The following is a 14,873-nucleotide window of genomic DNA, read 5'->3' on the forward strand; positions in this document are numbered from 1 at the left end:
AGTTAAAGATGCTCAGATGCACCAATTCGAAGCCTCTAATGCGTTTCCTATGTAACCTGAAGAGAATATTGTGCTACTTCCTTGTCGAGAATTTAGCCAATGTTTATTTCTGATCACCATGGCAATGCCACATACAGTACTCATAGTCTTCAGGATGAAACAAGAAGCGTGAATAAAGCTGCAGAGGAACTTATATTATTCAAACACTCCAGGAAGGAAGTTGCATATGCGTGATAACTGGCACTTCTGTTTTTACCGCCAAAATTTCAAGAGTGACACATGTATTTGCAGCTTTATTGTAGGAAGTCTAAGTTAAGAATAAAGGATGTCTTTTTTTAGAAAGAAAATGTACCTACTCAACCCACCCACATTTAAAACCCACTTTAGCAACTGCATAGCAACGCCCTAGCAACCTTCCAAAATACTGTAGCAACATGAAAGTAAATTTTGCACTGACAAGCATTATTTACATAAATTTAGAACATGATTTATAGTGCCTGTTAAGTTTGATTTAATGTAGCCTGTACATTTTCTTATGCACAGTAGATTTGGCATTTGATATCGGCACAGCAGTTGCATTTTTGCCAAATTCAGTTGAATTATATTCATGCATGTGGTCAAATGTATTTTTGCATTGAAGTCACAACAGAAGAGGTGTGTGCTCGTTACCATGGCACATCAACAGCGAATAAGGCGATGTGTGGTTTATGTGACAGAAGGTCTGTGGTTACTGTTTTCAGAGTAACTCCTTTTGGTTTCCCCCTCAATGGTGACTGGCGCATGCCTGTTTAGAGTTTGTGGTAGAAAAGCATGTACTATCTTCCCTTCATTGGCACGAATGATTTTACACAGCAGCCATTTCCTTTAGACACATGTCATATGAAATCTCTTCAACGAAGAAGGATCTTGTTGTTTTATTGAGGAAGTTTGTATAAGAAGGTTGTTGTCTTGATTTAATTGTAAATCTGTTGGTGCTATATCAGCAACGGTTTAAATATATTACTAAAACAATGATAAAAGTGATCACGTGTTTGGTCAGCAACGCTCAGATCTGACTCTTATCTGATGTTCTGATTAAAGACATTGCCATTATCACATTGAATAAAATACATTGTTATACATTGCAATATAGTTGTAGGCCATTTAAAGGATTAGTTCACTTTCGAATTAAAATTTCCTGATAATTTACTCACCTCCATGTCATCCAAGATTTTTATGTCTTTCTTTTTGAGGAAAACATTCCAGGATTTTTCTCCATATAGTGGACTTCAACGGCTACCAATGGGTTGAAGGTCCCAATTGCAGTTTCAATGCAGCTTCAAAGGGCTCTATACAATCCCAGACAAGGAATAAGGGTCTTATCTAACTCAATTGGCCATTTTCTAAAAAAAACAACAACTTTATAATTGCTTTATAATATACTTTTTAACCACAAATGCTCGTCTTGCATTAGCTCTCCGATGTGCCTCGCATTATTAATGGAGGTCACGCGTGATGTAGGCGGAAGTACCAATCCAGTGTCTACAAAGCGAACGTGCAAAGACTAAGTCAGATGGCCTTTACAAAAAAAGGAAAACAGTGATGTCGGATGATTTTGAAATTTCGCCCTACCATGGTACTTCTGCCTATGTCACGCATTACCTTTCCAATGTGACTATGCGTGGCACATCACAGAGCTAGTGCAAGACGAGCATTTGTGGTTAAAAAGTATATCAATTTTTATTTTTTTAGAAAATGAACGATCGTTTCGCTAGACTCTTATTCCTTATCTGGGATCGTGTAGAGCCATTTGAAGCGGTGTTGAAACTGCATTTTGGACCTTGAACCCGTAGTACCCCAGTGAAGTCCACTATATGAAGAAAAATCCTAGAATGTTTTCCTCAAAAACATTAATTTCTTTTCGACTGAAGAAAGAAAGACATGAACATCTTGGATGACATGGGGGTGAGTAAATTATCAGGAAATTTTAATTCTGAAGTGAACTAATCCTTTAATGCTGTCACAGAATGTTTTAAAAGAACACTAGATGGCAGTATTTCAGTGTTCAATATTTTTTCTAAATATTTTAATTATTATGTATTTATCCTTGTTATTTTTTTGGCCTAATGCATGAAATCAACGTTTGCATTTCTTCCTAGTGGTCAGTTGAAACTGCAGCAGTGATGTGAAGAGTATCATTGCTCCATTCAGCAGATGACAGCAACATCTGACCTGTTGCCCAAGATATCATCTGTCCCGAGTTTGTGTTGAACACTCTCATTTAAATTTCAGAAGCTCCGCACACTTGTTTCTCTTATTTCTATGTGTCTACAGTGAAAGCGACTGTACATTCATTAATACTTTAATTAACTGTAATTCTTAACACTGAGTGAAGTGGATGACTCTACAAACTAGAAGACCATTATCAAAAATAAAGCTGTTTACATTGATATATGTGCACATTGCACACTTTTTTATTATAGTTGGAACGATCCAGTTTATCGTGTTGCAGCACTAGCATTGACTGTAGATGTTAAACACTAATGATCATCTATTGATTGCTAATGAAGAACTGTGTGGCTTTTGCAAATTTGCATTTGTGTTCTGCACTAGTAATAAATTTGTTTTAGCCCTATTTAAACTCAATATTGTATCCTGAAAAGCTTTACATTATCCTGCAATAACATTTCAGTACTGGACAGCTCCATAAAATACTTTATCCATATATGGGGAAGAGCACGGAACACACACACACACACTCTCATTTATATATATATTATTCTAACATATATTCTTCCTTATTCTAATTTTAAAGAACACTGAGCTTTAAACCTATTAACTGAAAACAAATTGTGACTCATTAGATGAGCATGTGATGGGAATAGCGCTTTTTTCCCACAAATTTCATTATCTTCTGTGACTGAAACTGTTTGAGATACATTCCCTGATCTTTAACACAAAAGGCTTTTTGAGACATAAATACCTGAGCAATGCCACTGTGAGTGAGAGGAGAATGGATTTTTCCTCTAAGTGGATTTGCGAAGGAACAATTATATTTTGTAAATGCACTTACGTTTCAAAGCACCAAGACATGAGATTGAATTAAGTAATTTAATAAAGGGTGTTTTATTAAAGACACAACACATAACAATGCATGCCTGGAAGAACAAGACATATGGGATGTCCATTTCTAGTCATAGGATGGTCTTATAATTGCACAATTAAATATATATCTGGACACAAATAAATATGTTGTCAGGTGGATTGGGTTTGTGTGGACCTCATGCTGTGGCTGATGATCAGGAATAATAGAGTGATGTCACTGACTGCACTGTAGCAGGTGGCAGATGCTTTTGCTCTAGCTGTGACATAAATGATTCAATACTTTGAGTGCAGTTGGTTCCCAGTTGCCTTATAGCCATTTGCAAATAATGCATGTATTATTTAGTATGATTAAATTCATGCCATGAATGATTTTTTGCCATAGAATCAAAAAGACTTAAAGGATTTAAATTCAACGTGAGTGAAATAGAATATTAAATGAGCAACAGTTATCCAATGTGACTTGATTTTACTACAAAAGTTTTTTAGAAGTCTCAAAGCTGCATCAAAAACTACAGTAAACATGGTGAAATTATGACTATTTATAACAATTTAAAATAACTGTTCTATATTTTAATGTATTTTACAATGTTATTTATTCCTGTGATGCAAAGCTGAATTTTCAGCATCATTACTTCAGTCTTCAGTGTCACATGATTCTTCAGAAATCATTCTATTATGCTGATTTGCTGCTCAAGAAACATTGATTATTATTATCAGTGTTGAAAACACTGTGTACATTTTGTTTTTCAGAATTCTTTGATTAATAGAAAATTCAAAAGAACAGCATTTATCTGAAATAGAATCTTTTGTAACATTATACACTACTGTGCAAAAGTTTGGGGTCAGTAAGAATTTAATACTTTTATTCAGCAAGGATGCATTCAATTGATCAAAATTGACAGTAAAACATTTATAATGTAACAAAAGCTTTCTATTTCAGATCTTTTTTTTTTTTTTTTTTAAAGAAAATATGTTTGTTTTTGTTAAGGCATTGTTTTTTTAGTACTGAGTTGTTACAAGGGTGTTCTGGGTGGTTGCCATGGTGTTGCTAGGTGGTTGCAAAGCGATTGTCCAAGTCCACTTTGATTTCTCTTTATTCCCCCTTCAAGTCTATGAATACATGACTCATGATTTTGAAGTATCATTTATGTCTGTAGGATAAATTACTTGCCAAAGTTTAATACGTAAGGAATAATCGACGATGGACCGTTGAATTTTTAGAAAATAATGCACACCCGAGGTTCGCAGAGTGGCCGTTACACCACATCCCAGAGTCAATTATTCCTTATGCTACGGTTACCACACCTCAAGACACTTTTCCGATGTTGTATTTCAAGACATTTGTCAGCATTTTGTCCTTAAAACACTCTTGTGTGGGGGACTAATTTCTTACACATCTCATCCCAAGCCTTCGTTGCTAATTCAAAAACATCATTTCAGAACTAGTAACGAAGGCTTGAGCCTTGATTAGCAGAATAATACCGTTGATACAGATATTAACGCAGTTAGAGAGAGAGAATAAGCAGCATATGTGAATTAGCCTATCTGATCTGTGTGTCTCTAACAGCAGCAGTGTCTCTACTAATAGAGAAACTATGTTTATCTCAAGAACCACACAGTTATTACCTTGCTGGTGAGAAATGTATCTTAAGTTGCTAAACTATTTTACTCTGATTAATTAGTCAGAGCAGCGCTGACCAAATGTTTCTGTGCGAGTGTGTGTCTGTACGATACAGTACGTGTGTACGTTTCAAAGAAAGAGAGTGTGCGAGAGCTTTCAGGACACGATAAAACGTATTTTTTGGCAAAAACCATGACAATAATTTGGCGTTTTCATCCTATTGTGTACCATATTTATTTGCTCGGTCAGTGTCGTTGTGGGTTTTGTTTCTTTTGCGATTGTAGGCTGTAGGACCTATTGAGATAAATCATTTGGCGAAGTGATATGGAACTGCAATGCAGTCAAGACCTGCTAGAACTACTTCAGCCGTGCGTTTCACTGAAAATAATTGCACACCTTAGAACGTTGGTCAACCAATCAGATTTGAGCATTCAACAGCCCTGTAGTATAATTAGAGTCAGGTAGAATATTTGTAGTCTCAGTCATCAGTTTAGAAACAGGTGCCTCAAACACCCAATAACGTTTAATTAAGAAATTGTGCACAGTAAGACATTATTATTAAAATATATTTAAAAATTATTCAAATCAATTTTGATATCTCATTGTAAAGACAAACAAATGTGACTTTCTGTGTGATTTGCATCTTACACATGCAAAGTCATGCACACCCACAGTAATTATGTTATGTGCCCGTAAGTCCCTTGTTGTACAGCATTCTGGACTGCAGTGAATCTGATTATTTGTTAAGCCATTCTTGCATTAGGGTGTCTGCAGTGCTTGTAGTGGTGGAGGCCCCAGTGGAGTTCAAGCTGTGTAGCACGAGAACTGACCCCCACCCACCCATATAAATCAGGATAACACCAGCTGCCTGGTGACATCACAGCCCCCCGCGTGCTGATTGGAGGATCAGTGCCATAGCCGGTTAGTATGGCTGCAGCTGTGGGATGCTGCTAGAACTAGAACAGACCTGAACGGAGCATCCACACCAGCACGACTCCCCAGCTCCGCTAACAACAGGAAGTCGCCTGGCTCATAAAAACTGCCCTCGATTAGCAGCCTATCCACAGCGGAGGAGAGAGAGGGAGAGGGAGACAACAGGAGGAGGGGGAGGTTCCATCCTCCAGCACTCAGTCGCGCTGTGTTTTCACACGGAAAGCTCCTGCTTCCCGGAGGAAATAAAGGATAGCTGATCTGGTTTTCCTCCCTGAATGACATGCGCGCAATATCACTCATGAAGGACACAAACAGACAGAGGGAATGCAGGGTGCACAATGGCTCACTTTAAGGACATAGCTGTGAAAAAGACCACGTCTCTGAATCTGGTGACGGGATTCTTTCAGTATCTCCGCGGTAAGTGGGACATTGGTGTCTCTTCTCATCTGACTGGATATTTCAGGAGTGTGGGAGCCAATAGCTCAGATTTACATGTAGTCTGTGCTTCACTGAATGTAGGTGAAACAGATGCATGATCCAGATATGCAGTGACACGTCTCTGGGTCATATGGCTCACTAGACATTAATGGCCAGCTGAGGTCTTCCTCGTCTTCCTCCTCAGGAGAGGTAATCACCGTGCTGGCACGGGTCACGGCTGCACACAAGTGCTGATGTTAACCTCTTTACAGCTGCGCATGTTGGATTATAATGGCTGTGGTGTGCTTAAGGCTGCACCAGCATGCCATGTGCGCTACAGTATATGGATGCTTCTTAAACATGCCCTGTGCATTGCATTAGAACATGCATGTAAACATAGGATGTTGTCTCTTGTGTATATCGGTGGTCTGTCTGAGCCGATCTTGCATAAATATGTCTGGTGGGTGTTTGTTGATGACCTGAATGACCTTATCTGTATCTTGAAATGCTCTGCAAGATGCGTATATTGTGTTAACAGATGTCACAAACTTACATTACTGCTGTTTGTGAAGTCAAACAGTGCTATTCCTCATACTTAGGGTTAATGATCTGAGCAGAATTAAATAGTTACAGTATTAAACCTTTTCCACCTGGCAGTAACAGCAACACCCAGAACACTTTAGGTACCACCCAGAACATCTTTATGGCTGCATAGCAACCACATAGCAAAACCCTTGCAACCATTCAGAACAGCCACTTTTCAATGCCTTGGCAACCACCTAGACACCGCATAGCAATGCCCTGACAACAACTCAGAACATCTTTATGGCTGCATAGCAATAGCCTGGCAACCACTCAGAACTCCTTTGCGACCGCATAGCAACACCCTGGCAACTGCTCATATAATTCTACTGTAGCAACTTCATAGCAATGCCCTGACAACTACACAGAGCATTCTAGCAACCGCATAGCAACATCCTGGCAACCACCCAGAACATCCTTGCAACCACTCAAAACATCTTTATGGCTGCATAGCAACCACGTAGTAACACCCTTGCAACCATTCAGAACAGCCACTTTTCAATTCCTTGGCAACCACCTAGACATCTTAGAAACTGCATAGCAATGCCCTGACAACAATTCAGAACATCTTTATGGCTGCATATCAACAGCCTGGCAACCGCATAGCAACACCCTAGCAACCGCTTATATTATCCTACTGTAACAACTTCATAGCAATGACAACCACACAGAGCATTCTAGCAACCACATAGCAACATCCTGGCAACCACCCAGAACATCCTAGCAACCACTTCAGAACATTTCATAGAAACTTCCCAGCAGCCACATAGCAACACCCTGGAAACCACCCAGAACACACTAATAACCACATAGCAACACCCCAGGAACCAGCCAGAACAACTTCATAGCAGTGCCCGTCCCTGACATCCAATCAGAACATCTTTATGGCTGCATATCAACAGCCTGTCAACAACCAGAACACACTAATAACCGCATAACAACACCCTGGCAACCACCCAGAACATCCTAGCAACTACATAGCAATGCCCTAGCAACTATCCCATAACACCATAGCATTGTGGTGATGACTTTTGCACAGGCAAGCGCTACTCACATTTTCTTCATGAAATGTAAAAATCTAGTTAAATGAAGTCTCCTTGAAAGCTTGTGACTGGCACGTTAACGGAAACTATGAGCAATGTTGTCTTATTAAAATATGCATTTATGTTGTTAATGTTGAGTATATACTATATCTAATAATGGGAATATTGACCCACGTTTCTGATATCATGTCAATGTTTTTGCCCATGCCACATCTGGACTCTCAGCTCTCCTGTGCTGGTGAATATCTCCTCTCATGCTTTGAATGCAGGCTTACAGTAATGGAACTGTACAATATTCAATATTAAATCCTCTTGAATGCATTTATTTTTTACAAATATAACAGAATAACCAGGTGAGTCATGATGATTGTGAGCAGAATGAAGACAGGGAACTGTAATATCTCACTGGATTTAAAAAAAACAAAAAAAAAAACATATCTGATCACTTACGTGGTTATTGTGTTTCTCTCTTCTGCAGATGAACAGGAGTCGGTGCAGAAAAGAACTTTTACAAAGTGGATTAATTCGCACTTGTCCAAGGTAGGATATTTTGTAATCTCTTTCATCTGAATGCTACAACGTTTTGCTCGTAGTACTATTCGCACTGGATTACAATACAACAGTGACTCCAAACAGCAATGGGGCATTTTAGTACTTTTAGAAATGCTTGTATTTTATTGCATTAGATAACAAAATATCTTTTGCGCTGAATTGCTGCACAAACTTTTGATTTAAGTTTTTTGATGCCACTATATATCATGATAGACTGTCACTAACTGAGCATATAATGCTAGACAGTTGATGTTGATTTTACTCTGAGGGAACACACCAGCATCTTAAGCAGTGATGGCTGTGTTACCTTCTTCCTGTCTTCCTGACCCATCATCCATGAACAGTGAATTGTCCATGTGATTAGTTTTGTAGCCTAATGTTATTATGACTCTAAAGGGCAAATGTCTGTGTAACTGAGTAAAGCTCAGATGATTAAAGGCTGATCGCTGTCCGGACAGTAAACAGTGAGTGAGGGGGCGTAATGCTGTAATACTCTAATAAAAAAGCATGAAGGGCGCTGTTTGTGCTGTGTGCTTTGAGAATGAATGCTGTGTTGTGATGGCGTCCCACTGCTATGGCCAAGATGAGTGGGTGATCTTGTGTTAGTACGCTGAGCATTAAAGACTCTGAAAACCAGCTCTGAATTCATGAAATGGTGACATATATGTGAGATATATAGATTTGGAAGCCTATTTCCACAACATAAAAAAAACATGCTTTGTTAAAGGTGCCCTAGAATTTAAAATTGAATTTACCTTGGCACATATGAATAACAAGAGTTCAGTACATGGAAATGACATACAGTCAGTCTCAAACACCATTGTTTCCTCCTTCTTATGTAAATCTCCTAAGAACAGGCGAATCTCAACATAACACCGACTGTTACGTAACAGTCGGGATCATTAATATGTATGCCCTCAATATTTGCATATGCCAGCCCATGTTCAAGGCATTAGACAAGGGCAGGACAGCTGAATAATCAGACTAGGTAAGCGAGCAAGGACAACAGCGAAAAATGGCAGATGGAGCAATAATAACTGACATGATCCATGATAACATGATATTTTTAGTGATATTTGTAAATTGTCTTTCTAAATGTTTCGTTAGCATGTTGCTAATGTACTGTTAAATGTGGTTAAAGTTACCATCGTTTCTTACTGTATTCACGGAGACAAGAGCCATCGCTATTTTCATTATTAAACACTTGCAGTCTGTATAATTCATAAACACAACTTCATTCTTTATAAATCTCTCCATCAGTGTGTAATGTTAGCTTTAGCCACGGAGCACTATCAAACTCATTCAGAATCAAATGTAAACATCCAAATAAATACTATACTCACATGATCCGAAGCATGCATGCAGCATGCATGACGAACATTTTGTAAAGATCCATTTGAGGGTTATATTAGCTGTGTGAACTTTGTTTATGCACTTTATAGTCTTATAGTCGAGAGCTCGGGGCAGGGAGCGTGAGGATTTAAAGGGGCCGCAGCCTGAATTGGCGCATAGTTAATGATGCCCCAAAATAGGCAGTTGAAAAAATTGATTAAAAAGAATCTATGGGGTATTTTGAGCTGACACTTCACAGACACATTCAGGGGACACCTTAGACTTATATTACGTCTTGTGAAAAAACATTCTAGGGCACCTTTATATCATAATTATGGCAAAAAAGTAATGACATAATTATGACATAAAAAGATGAAATTGACTTAAAGCTCATTTTAATGTCAATTTCAACTTTTTATGTCATAATTTACATTAAAACCTAAAACATAAAAGTCAATTCCAGTCAAAAGCGAGCATGCCCTACTCTTTTCGAAGGGCAGAGCCCTTGAAGTGGGAACTTTGGAGGGAACAGGGCACTTGTGTGTCATAATGAAGCCATTTGGAACGCACTTGGTGAAGAAAACAATGAAAGACCATGTAATTTCCTCATTAGCTTCACATGGAATGTTACCATGACAACGCTAGGTAACTAAAACAGGAATATCTTATTATTGCGGTTAATATGATACAAATAAATGTAAATAAAAGTTTTTAAAATATGCTTTGTGTGTGTGTTCCCTATCTGCTCTTAACTTCATAAGTTAAGCATTAAACATATTACCTATGAAACATTTTTTTAAACTTAAAGGGATAGTTTACCCAAAAATGAAAATTATCCCACGATTTGCTTGTAGTACTATTCGCTCTGGATTACATCCTAGGTGTGGATGACTATCTTCTCTGAGATGAACACAATTGGAGTAATATTAAAAAAATATCCTGGCTCTTCCAAGCTTTATAATAGTAGCGAATGGAGCGCATGATTTTGAAACCCAAAAAAGTGCATCAATCCATCATAAAAGTAATCCATACGACTCCAGGGGGTTAATAAAGGCCTTCTGAAGTGAAGCGATGGGTTTTTGTAAGAAAAATATCTGTATTTCAACTTTATAAACTATAATAAGCAACTTCTGGCAAACATCCGTAAGCAAATCAACTTACGGCGGAAGAGTAACCTTTGACTTGAATTATTCTGTATATGTTAACTCCAAGTCTCTCGCCATATCTAGCTTTTAAATTAATCATCAGGATTCGTCACCTGACAATAAACGATAAAATTACTTCCTTGAAGAGACCATCGCATGTTCCCTTTGCTAACGGACTTATGGAAGGGCCCTTTGTGAAGGGATTCAGATGTTCACTTTTGTTTGGAATGCCCCTACAAATGGCATCCCCTTCCCAGAGTGCCCTTCAAGGGTGCAAAAACGGCATTTGGAATTCACAGAAAAAGTCAGAATTATAAGCCGTAATTTTATGTATAATTATGTATAATAATTTTATGACATAAAAGATTGACTTTTTGTCTCATTATTATACCTTTTATCTCATAATGTTGGTTTGTGTCATAATTATGTTTTGTGTCATAATTATTTATTTAAATTATTTAAATTTAATTATGATTTATCATATACAGTATATATGAAAAATTACATTTATTTTGATCTCAGGGACAAAAATAAATGATATGTGATATGACCACTTTTTGGAAGGATGCAGGTATTCTTGTAAGACCTGTCACTTTCACTGTTCTGTTTAATGGAGCGTCTTCAGAATCCTCTGTGACACCAGAACTTCCTCTGTTTTTTGCGGATACTCTGTGTTGACATGTTGTTGTCTCTTGCTAAAGTAGCGGCATGGGGCAGACACTTGTCTGACAGGTGAAGTGTTTTACATTCAGCATTGTTGAGATATTTTACTTACTTATAAAACGCAACTTACATTATGTGGAAATGTGGAAATGTGGATTGAATCTATGTTCATGGAGACAAGTGTATTTCTGGGAAGTCTTGGACACCGTAGGTATGTGCAGATGGTTGCCGAGAGGGGCTGGAACAATTCTCAGTGGGAAGAAGTATGCTTCGCTCCTGAGGTCTTTGACGTGTGTGCCCAATGATTTCAGATGGTGTGATTAAGAATCAACAACAGAGCATTAGCAAGATCGTTTTAGAAACAATCAAACAATCAGTCAGGCTTTGGTCAGCATTAAATGGGTGCAGAAAGTGATTAATTTGATTCTGTCCGATAACTAATTTCTTTAAAGTCAGCATAAAATGCATTTGCTACCTTATTTGCTTAGGGGCCGTTTACATGACACCATTTTTAACAAAAAAATAAAAAAAAAAAAATGTATTGTGTTTTGGTCGTTCATTTACACAACAATGGCACTTTGGGGGCCTGAAAATTCAAACTTTTGAAAACAGATTTCAAAGTGCAAGTTTTTGACAACGATGCCATTATCGTCTCCATGTAAACTACAAAAATGTGAAAAATGTGAAACTGTGGCGCCATGCACATTTGTATTATGTCATGTGTTCATTCTATGGTGTGTGTAGTGTTCCTTTACAAAGTGACATTGCCAACTACTGGTCTAGCATGAATAATACAGCATTTTTGTTGTTTTTGTGGATCCATGTGCACGGGATTGTTTTGAAAACATTGTCATCTGTACGCAAAACTTTTCAAATCACAAAGGAAAACCTTTTCCATTTTTAGTAAATTTTTTGTTGTGTAAACATTCCCGTAGAGTGAAAGTGGATATCTGTAAGGGAATTGATTGGCTTTTAAAATGTAGAAAAATAAGAGGAATTTATGTCGGAAAGACAAGTCATTTAGAAGTTGTTGTATTTTGATGAAATTGAAAGACAAGCGGTTCTCTATTTGAAATAAATAAATTGGTTCAGTTATATTTCATGTTGACTTTTAAGTGATATTAAATTAAATTGTGATATGTCATAATAAATTGAATATATTTTAATATAAATTGGGTTATAATTATGCTTTTAGAAATGTTAAGGATGACTATTTACAGTTTAATTTGACATTTTTTTAAACCAAAACGTGTGCATTTGCTTATACAGCGAAGAGAAGTTGGAAAACAGGGTTTGGACAGGCCAAAAAGGACACCCTCATGAAGAGATAGAAAGAAAAAGCACTTAAAATTAAAAGGAAGTTACTATATTTTTGTTGATGTGGTAACAGAAATGGCTTTAATGGCATATAGTAAATGATGACATCAGCTATCCATTGTTAAAGTCACATGGTTTTGTATAATGATCCTCATGCAGATCATAGAAACCGAAGTGGAGCTGTTGTGAGTGTTGTTGCCCCTCCCTCTCACCTCATTATGCGTGATTAGTTGCTTGGGTGACGGGGCACTTTGCAGCACACAAAGAGAGGATAATCTGACACAAATGGTGGGTTTAAGTATTCCAGTCAGTGCAGATTGCACTGAGGGGCCTTTTGTTCCACACAATCTGCTGCACCACAGTTCAAAGCACGGCTACGAAAAGTTTGAAGAATCCTAGTAATGTGTGCAGCCAGTGGGTCCACTGCAGTGAGGCAGCATCCACGCTGTACAGAAGGCACACACTCACTGCATACTAACTGAGCTGCAGAATATGCTATGTAATGCCTTATGTCTGCAATACTTACAGATTCATATCGCTGTCTGTGTCTGTGTCTGTGTGTCCGTCTGCTTGTTGGTCTATCTTTCCAGCAATTTTTTTGTTGTTAAAATATTATATTGAATATTTTTGTATTTGTTCAACAAAAATATATCTAAATTTACATTTCTTGCTTTCTTTATTTTATTATTTTCTCAGTAGTCAGCATGACCAAAGCAAATGTGTTTGCACATCACTTATAAGGCTGTTTTTCATGATGGAAAGTTTTGCCTATTTTTGTTTGACCTCTGGCACATTTGTTATTTTTTCCTATTGTGTCCATTTCCTTTAACATTTTAAAGCAGATTTGCACTTTTTTATGATGTTTGTACAGGAGCAGCAGATCTGAGATTTTCAAACTAAACCCCTACCTGTCTGAATCATGTCTATATACTTCAGTATAGTGCTAGTGCTTACAAATATGGTACGATGATGCAGGTAGATGGTAATACCAATAGTACATTGTATTAATACACTACCATTTAAAAGTTTGGAGTCTGTAAGATTTTTAAATGTTGAAATAAGTATCTTCTGCTCACCAAGGCTGAATTTATTTGACTAAAAATACAGTAAAAACAGTAATATTGTGAAATGTTAAAATAATATTAATAGTAATTAAAAGTAATATTAATATTATGATTTTTTTTCCTAATTAAATATATATTTTAAAATGTAATTTAATTCCTGTGAATTTTCAGCATCATTACTCTAGTCTTCAGTGTCACATGATCCTTCAGAAATCATTCTAATATGCTGATTTCTTATTATTATCATCAATGTTGAAAACAGTTGAGCTGCTTAATGTTTTTGTGCAAACTGTGATATGTTTTTTCAGGATTCTTTGATGAATAGAAATTTCAAAAGAACAGCATTTATTTGAAATAAATTCTTTTGTAACACTATAAATGGCTTTACTGTCTTTTTAATCAATTAATGCATCCTCGCTTACTGACTGACCCCAAACTTTTGAACAATATTATTTATATTTCCTTTTTTTTCTCTGCAAAGATTACACCCAAAAATCCTACTTCACCATAAAAACAAAATTTGCATGTGCTTTTAAAATAGTTTATTTTTCGTGTTCTTTTTTCATCAGGGTTTCATCTGTCTGCACAGGTTGTAGTTTCAGTCTTTGTGTGTGATCACAATGTCTAGCTGCATGACAATTCTGGTTAAAGCATGATGTGACAGGGAGAAATTGAGCAAGACATGATTTGTATCAGTAATCATGAAGAGATAAAGATTCTGTGTAAACAGACACTTTATCAAATCTTGTTTGAACGTCTCAAACAACATATGAACCTAGTTTTGTGTAGCCAGACCTTCAGACTGACGGCAGAAGGTCCGGACTCCATGGCAGCTTTCATTGGCCAAGAGGATGTATGACCGACATGTAAAGCAACCAGTTTCAGTTTGTTTTGTTTAGTACATCAAATTGTACAATCGGTTTCCCCACAATATCAGGCGTGCAATTCATTCCTTGTTGTGCAAGTTTACTGCAACAATGGCGCTGTGAACTTCACATACTTTTAAAAATCCAGCATTTAGTTGATCCTGATAAGCGTTTATTGTCACAGTTGTAAAAACTATGGCTTTCTTCTTCCATGAGGGGGTTTGCTGTCACAATGGCTTTGTTACCAGGTGGAC

The 14,873-nt window shown here is 37.2% G+C and overlaps 1 protein-coding gene across 8 annotated transcripts in view; it reads left to right on the plus strand.

Annotated features, from left to right (window-relative positions):
- Positions 1–14,873, plus strand: part of syne1b (spectrin repeat containing, nuclear envelope 1b) — a 141,802-nt gene that overhangs the window by 4,813 nt on the left and 122,116 nt on the right. For 4 of the 8 annotated variants that reach the window (XM_048191031.1, XM_048191035.1, XM_048191037.1 and 1 more), the window contains exons 1-2: positions 5,781–6,055; positions 8,159–8,220. In XM_048191031.1, coding sequence (XP_048046988.1) covers positions 5,977–6,055; positions 8,159–8,220 — 141 coding nt within the window. In that variant the 5' untranslated portion in view covers positions 5,781–5,976. Of the gene's footprint in view, positions 1–5,779; positions 6,056–8,158; positions 8,221–14,873 lie in introns of those variants that run through there. The other 4 variants (XM_048191032.1, XM_048191036.1, XM_048191039.1 and 1 more) reach the window with 2 other exon arrangements.

Source organism: Megalobrama amblycephala, linkage group LG5 (genome assembly GCF_018812025.1).
Source record: "Megalobrama amblycephala isolate DHTTF-2021 linkage group LG5, ASM1881202v1, whole genome shotgun sequence".
In the NCBI taxonomy this organism is placed as follows: Eukaryota; Metazoa; Chordata; class Actinopteri; order Cypriniformes; family Xenocyprididae; genus Megalobrama; species Megalobrama amblycephala.